The sequence below is a fragment of the Chiloscyllium plagiosum genome, unplaced genomic scaffold (genome assembly GCF_037043375.1).
Source record: "Chiloscyllium plagiosum isolate Xiang-an unplaced genomic scaffold, Cpla_swu_hap1 HiC_scaffold_20, whole genome shotgun sequence".
Taxonomy (NCBI): domain Eukaryota; kingdom Metazoa; phylum Chordata; class Chondrichthyes; order Orectolobiformes; family Hemiscylliidae; genus Chiloscyllium; species Chiloscyllium plagiosum.
The window spans coordinates 44,827,429-44,842,287 of record NW_028270158.1 but is presented as its reverse complement, the minus strand read 5'-3'; the positions used below and the strand labels follow the sequence as shown (position 1 = coordinate 44,842,287).

The following is a 14,859-nucleotide window of genomic DNA, read 5'->3' as shown; positions in this document are numbered from 1 at the left end:
GGACCAGAAGGAAGGGAAGAATGTTCAGATTTGTTCATTTGAGATGGATTAAGTTTGATAGTAAAAAATGGTCAGGATTGGATGACGTGGAATCTGTATGAGCAAAGTAGGATAAAACAAAGTCAGAAGTCACACAACACCAGATTATAGTCCAACAGGTTTATTTGAAATCACAAACTTTCGGAGCACTGCTTCTTCGTCAGATGAAGTCCACTTCACTATAATCTGGTGTAGTGTGACTTCTGACTTTGTCTACCCCAGTCCAACACCGGCACCTCCACATCTAGGACATAACAAGGGAAGAAGATAGTAATAGTCTTTAGATCCTTTAAGGGTAGCTGTTCTGTAAGAAAGAAAACAAATCAAGAGATAATTAGGGTATATAAACAAGGCAGTATATTAATCATGGGTGACTTTAATAATCATGTTGATTAGGAAAATCAAATCAGTAAATGCAACTAAGAGAAAAAATTCATACAGTATACTTAGAACTGAGAATAGTTTCCGAGAATAGTATGTTGCAGATCCAATCAGAAATCAGGCTATTTTGGATCTGGTAATGTATGTAATGAGGTTGGTTTTTATAAGTGATCTCAGAATAAAAGATCCCCTAGGCAACAGTGACCATAACATGGTAGAATTTAGTATTCAGTTTGAAAATGAGAAACTTGGTTTGTGAGCAGCTAATTACATTGGGATGAGGGCAGAGCAGGCTGGAATGGACTGGAAAAGGAGTTTAGCAGCAAAGATGGTTGAGGAACAAAGATTATGATTCATAGCAAAGAATGTCTAAGTTAAGAAAAAGAAGCCTGACAAATTTAGTAGTAATAGTAGTAGTAGCAGCTTTTTATTTGTCATTTCTACATATACAACTGATACAGTAAAAAAACAAGACAGCATTCCTCCAGGACTGAGGGTGCTACATGAACAGCACAAACTACACAGTTGGAATATAGTTCTTTGAGGAGTTAATAAGCAAAGGAAACCAGTAGATGAAATATATTTGGATTTTGATAAGGTGTTTGATAAGGTACCCACATGAGACTCCTTAAAGAGAGCCGATTGGTAGTATGTAGGTACGAATAGAGAATTGTCTAACTAACAGGCAGAGAGTTGGGATGAAGAGGGCATCTTTTATGATTCCATTAGTGGACTGCCACAGGAACCAGTGCTGGGACCACAATTATGTACGCTATATGTTAATGCTGTAGCTAACAGAAATGAATATACCATAGCCAAGTTTGCAGATCACACAAAAATAGGTGGGAAGGCAAGTTGTGAGGATGACACAGACCACAAAAGGATAAAAAACAGGTTAGGTGAGTGGGCAATAAACTTGGCAGATGAAATCTAATTTGTCAAAAAGTGATGTTATCCACTTTATCAAGAAGAACTGAAGAACTATTTAAATAATGAAAACTGGGCTCTGAAAAGGCTGCAGAAAGCTGCAGCACAGAAGAATTTGGAAGTGCTAATGCATGAGCTGCAAAACCTAGCATACAAGTTTAGCAGGTAATAGGGAAAGCAAGTACTCTGTTGGCCTTTATTTGAAAGGGAAGGTAATATAAAAACAGGGAGGCTATGCTACAACTAAACAAGACACAGTCAGACTACATCTGGAATACTCTGAACAGTTGTGGTCCCTTTATCTAAGGAAAAATATACTGGAATTGGACGTAGGCCAGAGAAGATTCATTAGGTTCTTTTTGTGTATGGAGGGATTTCTTATGAGGAGAGGTTGAGTACGTTGGTTAAACACATTGGAGTTTAGAAGAATGAGAAGTGACATTATTGAAACCCGTAAGATTCTTAGGGGGATTGAAAAGATAGAAGCGGAGAGGTTGTTTACCTTTGCGGTAGGACATAATCTCAGAATAACGATTGCCTTTTTAATTTATAGATAAGGAATAATTTTTTGTGAGCCAATAAAGCATTTCATTAATTTAGCCCTGAAGTGAATCTGCAGAATTATATTCTGCCCAGAGCTATTGAGACTGAGTTGTTAAGTATATTAAAGCCGTGGATGGACAGATATTTAATCAGTTAGGGATTCAAGGGTTATAGGTATAATGTAGGAAACTAGAATTGAAGAATATCAGATCAATCATGATCCTATTGATTAGCAGAGCTAATGGCCCAAATGAACTACTTCTGGATGTTGCCTGATATGGAAATTTTAGGTATGAACAGTGGCTGAAAAAGCTCTGGTTATCTGGTTCTGCATAATGAGACAAGAATAGTTAATGATCTCATAGTTAACAATCCTCTTGGAAGGAGCAATCACAGTATGGTTGAATTTAGAATACAAATAGAGAGTGCGAAGATAAAATCCAATACCTTCCTTAAACAAGGAAGATTACAACAGGATGAGGGATGACTTGGCAAAAGTAGACTGGAAACAAAGACTTTATGTTGGGGCAGTTGACGAGCAATGGAGGACTTTCAAAGTAATTTTTCAAAGTACTCAGCAAAAGTATATTCCAGTGAAAAGGAAGGACTGTAAGAATGCCATTGGTGTCTAAGGAAATAAGGGAGGCTTTCAAATTGAAAGAGAAGGCATACAAAGTGGCCAAGATCAGCAGGAAACTAGAAGATTGGGAAAGCTTTAAAGGTCAACAGAAAGCCACAAAAAGAGCTATAAAGAAAAGTAAGATAGAACATGAGAATAAACTCACACCAGAATACAAAGACAGACAGCAAAGCTTTCTATAAATATATAAAATGTGGCTGAAGTAAATGTTGATCCTTTAGAGGACGTGAAGGGACATTTAGACTTGGGATATGATGAAATAACCGAGGCATTGAATAGGTATCTTGTGTCGGTGTTCACAGTGGAGGACACGAATAACATGCCAGTAATTGACAAAGAGGTGAAGGTAGTTGAGGACCTGGGAACAATCATTATTACGGAAGAGGTAGTGTTGAGCAAACAAATGGAGCTAAGGATAGACACGTCTCCCGGCCCTGATGGGTACCAAAAGAGATGACAGGAGAAATAGCAAGTACACTTCTGGTAATTTTCCAAAGTTCGCTGGACTCTGGAGCAGTTCCAGCAGATTGGAAAATAGCAAATGTGATGTTTGAAAAAGGGTGGTAGACAAACGATGGGGAATTATAGACCAGTTGGCTTAACTTCTGTAGTGAAGAAGTTATTTGAGTCTATTATCAAGAAAGAAATAGCAAAGCATCTAGATAGAAATTGTACCAATGGGCAAATGCAGCGTGGGTTCATGAATAGCAGGTCATGCTTAACTAACATTTTGGAATTCTATAAAGACATTACAAGAAAGTGGACAATGGGGACCCAATAGATGTAGTGTAACTAGATTTCCAAAAGGCCTTCAACAAGGTGCCACAGAAGAGGCTGCTGCATAAGATAAATTTGCATGATGTTACAGGTAAAGTATTAACATGAATAGAGGATTAGTTGACTAATAGGAAGCAGAGTGAGAATAAATGAGTGCTATTCTAGTTGGCAATTACTAACTAGTGGTGTGCCTCAGGGATCTGTGTAGGGACCGCAATTATTCACAATTCATACAGACGATTTGGAGTTGAGGACCACGTTTAGTGTGTCAAAGTTTGCAGATGACAGTAAGATGAGTGGCAAGTATGCAGAGGACTGTAAAACCTTGCAGAGGAACATAGATACTTTGAGTGAGTGGGCAAAAGTGATGGCTGATGGAATATAATGTTAATAAATGTGAAGTCATCCAATTTGGTAGGAGTAACAGTAAAAAGAACTATTACTTGAATGGTAAAAAGTTGCAGCATGCTGCTGTGCAGAGGGACTTGGGTGTCCTTGAGCATGAATCACAGAAAGTTGGTCTGCAGGTACAACAGGTTGATAGGAAGGCAAATGGAATTTTATCCTTCATTGCTAAAGGGATTGAGTATAAAAGCAGGGAGTTTGTGTTGCAGCTGTATGGGGTGCTAGTGAGGCCATACCTGAAGTACTGCATGCAGTTTTGGTCTCCTTACTTGAGAAAGGATGTACCTGTACTGGCACTGGAGGAGGTGCAGAGGAGGTCCAGTAGGTTGATTCCGGAATTGAGGAGGTCAGTTTATGAGGAGAGACTGAGTAGACTGGGATTATATTTATTGGAATTTAGAAGAATTCCCTTCTTATGAAGGGAATGGATAAGATAGATATAAGAGAGGATGTTTCCACTGGCAGTTGAAACTAGGACAAAAGGGCAGAGCCTCAAAATTAGGGGGAACAGATTTAGGACTGAATTGAAAAGGAACTTCTTCATCCAGAGGGTTGTGAATCTATGGTATTCCCTGCCCACTGAAGTAGTTGATGAATGTTTTAAAGCTAACATAAGTATTTGTTTGCACAATGAAGGAATTAAGGGTTACGGTGAGAGGGCAGGTAAGTGGAGCTGAGATCTTGAAAAAATCAGTCACGATCTTACTGAATGGCAGAGAAGGCTCGAAGGGCCAGATGGTCAATACCTGCTGCTAGTTCTTATGTTCTTTATGTTAAGGGACATTGTGATTGAGGTGGATAGAAAGCAACTGTTCCCATTAGTTGAAGGTTCAAGAACAAGGAGCACACTTTGAAAGTTTAGAGGGAGGTTAAGGGACATTTTTTCACTCAGAGGGTGGTGAGTGTCTGGAATGCATTGCCTGTGAGGATAGCTGAGGTGGGTAACTTCATAACCTTTAAAAAGTACTTAGATGAGCACTTGTTCAAGGCAATGGACCTAATATGGGAAAGTGGGGCTACTGTAGGTAAAAGTATAATTTTTGGGAGTACAGACCTAATTGACTAAAGTGGAGAAAGTGAGGGCTGCAGATGCTGGAGATCAGAGCTGAAAATGTGTTGCTGGAAAAGTGCAGCAGGTCAGGTAGCATCCAAGGAACAGGAGAATCGACGTTTTGGGCCCCATTGTCTACTGTTCTTGTAATGTCTTTATAGAATTCCAAAATGTTAGTTAAGCATGACCTGCTATTCATGAACCCACGCTGCATCTGCCCAATGGTACAATTTCTATCTAGATGCCTTGCTATTTCTTTCTTGATAATAGACTCAAATAACTTCTTCACTACAGAAGTTAAGCCAACTGGTCTATAATTCCCCATCGTTTGTCTACCACCCTTTTTCAAACATCACATTTGCTCTTTTCCAATCTGCTGGAACTGCTCCAGAGTCCAGCGAACTTTGGAAAATTACCAGAAGTGTACTTGCTATTTCTCCTGTCATCTCTTTTGGTACCCATCAGGGCCGGGAGACGTGTCTATCCTTAGCTCCATTTGTTTGCTCAACACTACCTCTTCCGTACCACTACCTGTTTCCTGAAGAAGGGCTTATGCCCGAAACGTCGATTCTCCTGTTCCTTGGATGCTGCCTGACCTGCTGCGCTTTTCCAGCAACACATTTTCAGTAATTGACTAAAGTGCCTCATTTCTGTTCTGCATGTTTCTGTGATTCTGCTCCTATGTTGTAGGTCATATACAATTTTCCACATTGTCAGGTAAATGTTGTAACTGTACCTGACCTGCTGGGTTATGGGCATAGCTAGTTCTGGAGCACTTCAGAACTATTATCAGGATGTCAGGGCTCATATTTTTGCAATATCCAGTCACTGCTTGGCTGAAGATTGGCATCTTTACTTTTGAACACCTCAGGAAAAGACTGAGATGGATCATCCATCTGGCATTTCGGCTGAAGATGATAACATATGCTTCAGCCTTGATTTTGCACTGATGATCTGAGCTTCCCTAACATTGAGGATGGACATATTCATGGAGCCTTTTCCTCCCATTAGAGTTTAATTGTTCATGGCTAGATGGGGTAGGACTGCACAACTTTAATGTGTTAGTTCTGGGATTGCTCTATCTATCATATGCTTGTCTGTTGTTTGGCAAGTAAATGATTCTATCATGTAGTTACATCAGACTGACATTTTTAGGTATGCTTGCTGCTACTCCTGGCATGCTCTCCTGCACTTTTCTTTGAAACAGGGCAAAATTAATTAAGTGCTTCCTTAAGTCAAGAGGTAACATATTTCCCTGCAAGACAGAAAATCTGAATTTATACCCTATTTTCAGGGATTTGAGGACTTGAACACTGCTGTTATTTCAAGGAATTTGGGGTGAGATTTGTCTTTGAATGAAGAACTGAGAAAGTTTGCTTTTGCCCATAATTATCAACCAATAACGAAGTTCCATTTTGAGCAACCAAGTGTTTCACACTTTCTCTCAAATTTGATCCCTGGTCTCTAACTGCAGAACAAAATAGTGTGATGGTACTGTGCCTTTAATAGAAATGTGTTCTGTGCTGTTTCTCTTGCAGAGGGATGTTGTCACAGTGATGCTAAAGTGTCTCCTTCAGACAGGCAATTGGTAAAGAGCTTTCAAGTTCTCCCTAGGTAATTTTTTTCAAAGGAGACGAAAGAATCATGATGGGTGCTATCAGGGCTCACGCTGGTGCAGGAAGGCTTTTAGTTTTGCTTTTACTTAGTTGAGAACATTTACACTGACTGCTGAGCTAAAAGTGAAGTCTTAGACAATAAGGTTTCCTCTTAAAAATCAAAAGGGGCAGATCGTTTCTTTCTTCCAGACTGGGGAGAGACAGCACATGAGAATCAAACTGCTTTCCTGAATTGCATTTTTGCCAAAAAGTATGTTTGTGGCATGCTCCCCGTATTGGAAAAATGATGATTCATGGTTAAATTATATATTATCTTGTTTAGTATTTCAACAGAGTTAAAGTTATGCCAATTCTTATTTTGTGTTATAACTGTGTTATAAGAATACAGTGTGTTTTGATTATAGCCTAGTGATGGACTAGTTGAATCACAACTGGAACACAGCACCTTACACTTGCCTTTAAATAAATGTAAATGTTAGGCTCTAGGCTATCTCCTTACAATACTGGGGAGAGCATCTGGTCTGGTCTGGTCCATACCAACAGACATTATGCTATCTTTCAGAAAAAGACGTATTTCTGCCTTATCATTCTTACAAGGGCCAACCAAAGTGTTTTCTTTAATAAGCAAATTTTTTAATCAAAATGGAGTCAGAATTTTTAGTTACTAATTTAAGAAGATAAGTTAAAAAGACTAAATAATTTTCAAGATGATGTATGAAGTTTGCTACAAAATCTGAAGTAAAACTAGAAAATGCTAGATATACTATGCGGGACAAGCAGTATCTATGGTGAGAGAGAAAAACAAAGTTAATGTATCATGATCTTTTATTACTAAATTTTGCTGCTGCCTTTCCATGGTTAATGATTGCAAAGGAAAGGGTAAATTAAAAACAAAAGTGTCAGTAATTGTCAGAATCAACTTACCAAACCATGCTTCTTATTTGCCACCCATTCTCCAGAGTACACTGCTCCATTAGCATAGAAGAACTTGCCCTGCCCTTGCCGGGCTCCCATTACAAACTCCCCTACATATTGGTTCCTCTGGGGATATTGACTACCTGGAACCCGTTTCAGAAACCAGGTGTGAGTACCAAATCCATGCTAAAACAAAAAAAGAGTCAACCATAAAAGCTCCAAATTAACACATTTAAGAGAATGTAAAATGCATTATAGTTAGTTATTGATGATGCATACCTGATAATTATTGAAAACATCATAAATTTTAGTTACTGGATATCTATTACTGATATCTATTCCGCACATTATCATACTGATAAAAACAGAGGTACAGACACTTGTACAAAGTTAGTTTGCTCCGAGATAGTTGGTGGACAGAATTTGGTTTCTCTTGAATAATATATGCCACATGGATCTTCTATCTGTACAGTCTCTACAATTTTACTAGGAGAAATATAAATCAATGACTAGCAATGTCTCTATATATAATGTAATAGAATAAACTGAGAATCAACATATATGTAAAAACTCATGTCTCTTTCATGCTGTACTGCTGTACTGTAAACTTAGTATTCTATTTATAAATAATCATATAACTTCTATATTATATGCCCTACTATTCTACTATGTAGAATGTACCTAAACAGTTACTTAATATAGTGCTGCAAGTTTGCACCTTTGGATATAATTGCATAATTCCTATTTGACTTTTGCAGTACTTGTGCTGGAAATATTGAGTGGGACAATAAAAAAGGAGATTTAATCTTTAACTAATATGTGCTGTAACTAAACTCCTGAGTATTTGACAGGATAGTGTAGAGAGAGTTTTATTACATATTTTATCTGCAACTGCACTAACTGTTTGTAACGGAATCCTTGTACAGGGAGATTTACTCTATACCTCCCCATGCAGTATCTGGCCTGGAAGTAAACTTATATTGTGCGCTTTCTCCGGGTCTTATCAGTGTTCTTCAATAATATAACTGCAGTAACACAGCAGATACAGTATTTCTTAATGAGATACAGAGTGAATCTAGACTAACCACTAGATTAGACAGTCCTGCAGCTCCAAATTGTTATGTCTTCCCCTACCATACAAGAGTCACAAAAGTTCCATTAAAGTTTGTTCCCTCAGGACCCTAATAGCATCCAATTGTTGGTACAATTACAGATCCTACTTAGTGGTTTTGCCCCTGTAGAGTAAGCAATAGCCTAGTAGTATTATTGCTAGACCATTAATCCAGGTAAATTTCTAGAGTCCAAAACTTGCCATGGCAGATAGTGGAATTTGAATTCAACAATAATCTGGAAACAAGAGTTTGATGACAACCATAAAACCATTGCTGATTGTCAGGGATGACTTTTAAGTTCACTATGCCCTTTAGGAAAGGAAATTTGCTTTCATCACCTGGTCTGGCCTATATGTGACTCCAGACCCACAGTGATGTGGTTTACTCTTAACTACCCTCTGGACAGTTAGGGATGGGAAATAAATGCTAGTCGATCCAGTAATGCTGCCATCTCAACTGGTTTGGTTCACGGTCGCTGCTGAATCAGATAGGGCTGCAATGAGAACTCTGCAGTGTGTTCCCTTGCCATGTACTAAGAGGGGTGAGAAAGCACGAGTTACGGAAATCAGCAGTTCTAATTCCCATTTTAATGAATTAAAGAAAATGGGAAGAGCAAATTTAAATTAAGGCCTGGGATATACATTATGGACCAAAGTCACACAGATGCACTCCACCAATCCCAACCTCAGACTACACACACCCAACCCATTTGGGTTACAATCTGAACTAAATGTGGTGAAAGTAGTTGCTCAACCCTTCCCGAACATACTGCAATTCTAGAAGTTCATTCTATTTTTGTACACAACTTGGAATTTGAGATATGCAAGTGAATTTTCAGGGAATTAAAATCTTGAAACTGTAGAATAATTTGTTCTGTTGGCAACATCATACACCTTCAACCAAAAGAAAGTTTAACAGGTTTGAAATCCTACCTGTAAACCATTTTGCCACTGCCCTGTGTATTCTTCATTGGTAGAAATCCAACTCATGGTGCCTTCCCCATGGCGTTGAAAGCCTTTCCATTCCCCTTCATAAACATTCCCACTCTTATACCTACAGAGAGATTTTCATATTACAAAGCACATTGCAATACAGAATATTTAGATGCTGCCCTTAATTAAATACTCACTTACATCCCTGACAAACAGGGAGTAAGTTTTCTTCCCCATCTCATCTGAATAAAAGACCCTATGCACTATCCCAACTGGTTTGGTTCCTGGTCAGTGCTGAGTCAAATGGGGCTATAATGAGAATGCTGCAGTGTGTTCCCTGGCCATGTACTAAGAGGAGAGAGAGAGCAAGAGTTGTGGAAATCAATAGTTCTAATTACCAGTGAATTGTTGAAACCTGCACATATTGATGTGAAATAGAATAGCATTTGAAATAGACTTCCCTGAGTGAAATAGCCTCTACTCCATGTTTACATACCAATAATGGGTATTTGGATCAAATGTCAATGTCTGTACGTATGAGATAAAGTAGGAAACTTGGGCTTTGCAGTTTGCAGGGATGGGGGGAGTTATAGAGCCAAACAGCATGGAAAAAGACCCTTGATCCAACCAGTCCATGCAAATCATGATCCCATACTAAACTAGTCCAAACTGCCTACCTATGCTAGGCACATATCCTTCCAAACCTTTCCTATTAGTGAACTTTTCCAAGTATCTTTTAAACATTGTAACTGTACCTGCATCCACCACTTTCTCTGGCAGTTCATTCCACACATGAATCACTCCCTGTGTAAAAACGTTGCCCCTCATATCCTTTTTAAATCTTTCTCCTCTCATCTTAAAAATATGCCCCCTCATTTTGAATTCCCTCATCCTCGGGAAAAGACCCTTGTCAGTCACCTTATCTATGCTCCTCATAATTTTATAAACCTAAATAAGGTCACCCCTCAATCTCCTATGCTCCAGTGAAAAAAAGTCCCAGCCAATCCAGTCTACTTTTATATCTCAAACCCTCTTCTGCCGGGAACATCCTGGAAAATCTTTTCTAAAGCCTCTTCTGTTTAATAATATCATTCTTATAACAGGGCGACCAGTACTGCATTCAGTACTCCAGAACAGGCTTCAGCAACATCCTGTACAACCCCAACATGACATCCCATCTCCTGTAGGCAAAGGTCTGAGCAATGAAGTCAAGCATGCTAAACACCTTCTTAACCACCCTGTATACCTGTGATACAAATTTCAAAGAATTATGTACCTAAACCCCTAGGTCTACAACACTACCCAGGACCCTATCATTAATTAAATAAGTCCTGTACTTGTTTGTATTACCAAAATGTAATACCTCATCTTTATTCAAATTCGATCAAGATCCCTTTGTAATCTTAGATAACCTTCTTCACTGTCCACTAAATCACCAACTTTCGTGTCATTCTCAAACCTACTAATCATACCTCCTATATTCTCATCCAAATCATTTATATAAATGACAAACAAAAGTGGACCTCGTACTGATCCCTGTGGAACACCACTGCTCAAGGCCTCCAATTCAAAAGATAATCCTCCACTATCACCCTGTCTCTCACCGTAAAGCCAATTTTGTATCCAATTGGCAAGCTCACCCTGAATTTCATGATCTAACCTTACTAATTATTCTACCATGCAGAATCTTGTCAAAGGCTTTACTAAAGTCCAAGTAAACAAAGTCTACTGTTTTGCTCTCATCAATCTTTTTGGTTACTTAATTAAAAGACTCAAGTTTGAGAGACATGATTTTCCTCACACAAAACCATGCTGTCTATCCTTAATCAATTCTTGCCTCTCACTTCATATAAATTCTATCTTTCAGAATCATCTCCAACAACTTACCCACCATCGATGTCAGACTCACAGATCTATAGCTTCTAGGCTTCTCCTTACAACCTTTCTTCAATAATGGCACAACATTAGCCACACTCCAGTCCTCTAGTACCTCTCCTGTGGTTACAGATGATACAAATATTTCTGCCAGTGGTCCCACAAGTTCCTCCTTAACTTCCTTGATCAGGTCCTGGAGATTTATCTATCCTTATGTTTTCTAAGATCTCCAGCACTTCCTCTTCTGTAATGTAAACTGTTTCCAAAACATCAATATTTATTTCCTTGAGCTTTCTTGCATCCATTTCTTTCTCAACAGCAAAAGCTGATGTGAAATATTCATTTACCATCTCTCCCATCTCCTGAGGTTCGATGACCTCATTGATCTTGAAGGGGTCCTACTCTCTCTCTCTAGTTGCTCTCATACTCTTAATATATTTGTAGAATCTTGTTGGATTATCTTTGACCTTTATCTGCCAAGGCTATCTCATATCCCCTCTTTGCCTTTCTGATTTCCTTCTTAAGAATACCCCTACATGCCTTATACCCTTCAAGAGATTCTGTTGTCCCAGTTGTCTATATCGATGATTCTTTCATATTCTTGATTAGAACCTCAATATCTTTATTCATCTAATGTCCCCTAATCTTATCAGCTTTGCCTTTCACTCTAACAGGAACATAATGCCTCTGACCTCTTGTTATCACACTTTTGAAAGCCTCCTGCTTGTCAGTCATCCCTTTACCTGTGAGCAGTCCACTCCAATCAACTTTAGAAAGTTCTTGTTTTTTGAAGAGACAGGTCAGGCTGGAACATGACAGAGAGCAAGGAATGCCTATTGGAGTAAACTGCATTTATTTCAATGCAAGAGGGCTGACAGGGAAGACCGATGAACTCAGGGCATGGTTAGGTACGTGGGATTGGGTTATTACAGCTTTTACAGAAAAATGGCTAAGGGAGGGACAGGGCTGGCAGCTTCATGTGTCAGGGTACTGCTGCTTTAAGTAGAAAAGAGGGGAAGGGGAGATGCATTTTTGATTAAGGGGAGTATCACAGCAGTAATCAGAGATGAAATAACTGTAGGATCATCCAGTGAGGCTTTGTGGATGAAGCTAAGGTATAAGAAGGAGATGGTGATGTTTTTGGGGTTGTACTAAAGGCCCCCAAACTGTCAACGGGAATTAGAGGAACAAATGTGCAGGGAGACTGGGGAGACTTGCAGGAGAAATAGGATTGTCAGAGTAGGAGATTTAAACTTTCTTAACGTAGACTGGGATTGCCAGATCATAAAAGGCTTAAATGGGGTGGAATCCGTTAAGTGCGTTCAAGAAAGTTTCCTCAAGCCGTACACAGAGGGTACTACTCGGGAAGGGGCAATACTCAACCTACTCTTGGGAGATAAGGCAGGGCAGGTGACAGAGATGACAGTGGGGGAGCACTTTGGGACCAGTGACCATAGTTTTATTAATTTTAAAATAGTTATGGAGAGGGACAAAACTGGTCCACAGGTTCAACTTCTAAATCGGGGCAGGGTGAATTTTGATGGAATTCTGGGTGACAAGAGATATTGGGGTTTTGACCAGAAAAACGGAGGAGGCATGGCTCAGGTACAGGCAGCTGGGATCAAGGGAGTCCGTGGAGGTATACAGGGAATACAGGAGTTTACTGAAGAAGGAAATCAAGTGGGCAAAAAAGGGGGCACAAGGTAGCCTTAGCTGAGAAGATTAGGATGAATCCAGAGAGGTACCTTAAGTATAGTAAAGAGAAACTAGAGAGAGAATAGGACCCTTAAAGGACAAATAGGACATGTATGTGTAGACCACAGCAGATGGACGAGGTTCTCAATAAATATTTCTCCTCTGTGTTTACTGTGGAGAAAGACATGAAGACTTGGGATCTTGGGAAAGTTAGTGGTGATGTCTTGGAACAGTCCATATCATAGTAGAGGAGGTGTTGGATGTATTAGAATGTATGAAGGTGAATAAATCTGCTAGTTCCGACCAGATAAACTTCAAGAGGCTAGAGAAGAAATTGTGGGGTCCCTGCCTGATATATTTGCATCATTATTACCCATGGTGAGGTCCTGGAAGACTGGAGGGTAGCAAATGTTGTGCCATTATTCAAGAAGGGCTGCAAAGAAAAGCCTGGGAACTATAGACCAGTAAGTTTAACATCTGTGGTGGCTTTAAGGAGTGTAGTGGAACAGGGGGACCTTGGAGTTCAGGTTCACAGTTGTCTGAAAGTGGAGTCACAGGTAGACAGTGAAGAAGACTTTTGGCACACTGGCCTTCATCACTGAGAACATAAGTTGACAAGTTATGTTGCAGTTAAATAGGACATTAGCCAGGCCACACTTGGAATATTGTGTTCAGTTTTTGGTCATCTTGTTATAGGAAGGATGTTAGTAAACTGGAAAGAGCGCTGAAGAAATTTACAAGGATGCTGCCTCGACTCAATGGCCTGAGTTATAGGGAGAAGTTGGACAAGCTAGGACTTCTTTCATTAGAGCGTAGGAGACTGAAGGGGAACCCTATAGAGGTCTATAAGATCAGAGGTATGGATAGGGTGAATGCACGCAGTCTTTTTCCCAGGGTTGGGGAATCGAGGACTAGAGGGCATCAGTTTAAGGTTAGAGGAGAAAGTATAAAAGATCACGAGAGGCATGGATAGCATGAATGCACTCTCTTTATCCTAGGGTTGGGTAATCGATGATTGAAGGGCATCAGTTTAAGGTTAGAGGGGAAAGAATAAAAGGGAACCTGAGGGGCAACCTTTCTGCACTGAGGGTGGTACGCATATGGAATGAGCTGCCAGCATAAGTGGTTGAGGCGAGTGCATTAACAAAATTTAAAAGATATTTAGATAAATACATGGATAGGAAAGGATTAGAAGGATATGGACCAAGTGCAGGGAAATGGGGTTAGCATGGATGGACATTTTGATTGGCATGGACCAGTTTGGGCCAAACGGCCTGTCTCTGCTGTAACTTATGACTCTATATCCTTAAAATATGCCTTACTCCAATTCAGAACTTTAACTTTTATGGAAGACTTATCCTTCTCCATAACTATTTTATAATATTAGTATCATGATCACTAGTCCTAAAGTGTTCCCCTACTAACACTTCAATCACTTGCACTGCCTTATTTCCCAGGAGAAGGTCAAGTTTTGCTCCTTCTTTAGTAGAAACATTTACATATTGATAAAGAAAGATTCTTGAACATAGAAATCATAGAATCCCAACAGTGTGGAAACAAGCCATTTGGCCCAACAAGTCCACACCGACCCTCTGAAGAGTGACCAACCCAGACCCATTCCCCTACCCTATTACTCTACATTTCCCCTGACTAATGTATTTAATATCACAATGCAAACCTTTAACACTAGGGCAGTCCCAGTCAATGTTTGGAAAATTAAAATCCCCTACTATTACAACCTTATATTTGAGATCTCTCAACAGATTTGCATCTCAATTTCCTTCTGATTACTGGGGGACCTGTAATACAGTCTCATCAAGGTGATCATCTTTTTTAATGTCTAAATTCAATCTATATATTTTTATTAAACGGGTACCTCAGAAGAATTTTCACTAATGACAGTAGTAATTTGCTTCTCAATTTCCCTATGACTATGGGGGGGCCTACAGTA

At 39.4% G+C, this 14,859-nt stretch overlaps 1 protein-coding gene across 2 annotated transcripts in view; it reads right to left on the bottom strand.

The window, feature by feature from the left end:
* The window catches only part of rsph10b (radial spoke head 10 homolog B), an 84,978-nt gene that overhangs the window by 48,388 nt on the left and 21,731 nt on the right, over positions 1–14,859 (bottom strand). For both annotated transcript variants that reach the window (XM_087997904.1, XM_043711371.2), the window contains exons 6-7: positions 9,339–9,459; positions 7,304–7,480 (exon numbers count right to left, since the gene is read on the bottom strand). In XM_087997904.1, the coding sequence (XP_087854030.1) occupies positions 7,304–7,480; positions 9,339–9,459 (298 nt within the window). The remainder of the gene's footprint in view (positions 1–7,303; positions 7,481–9,338; positions 9,460–14,859) is intronic.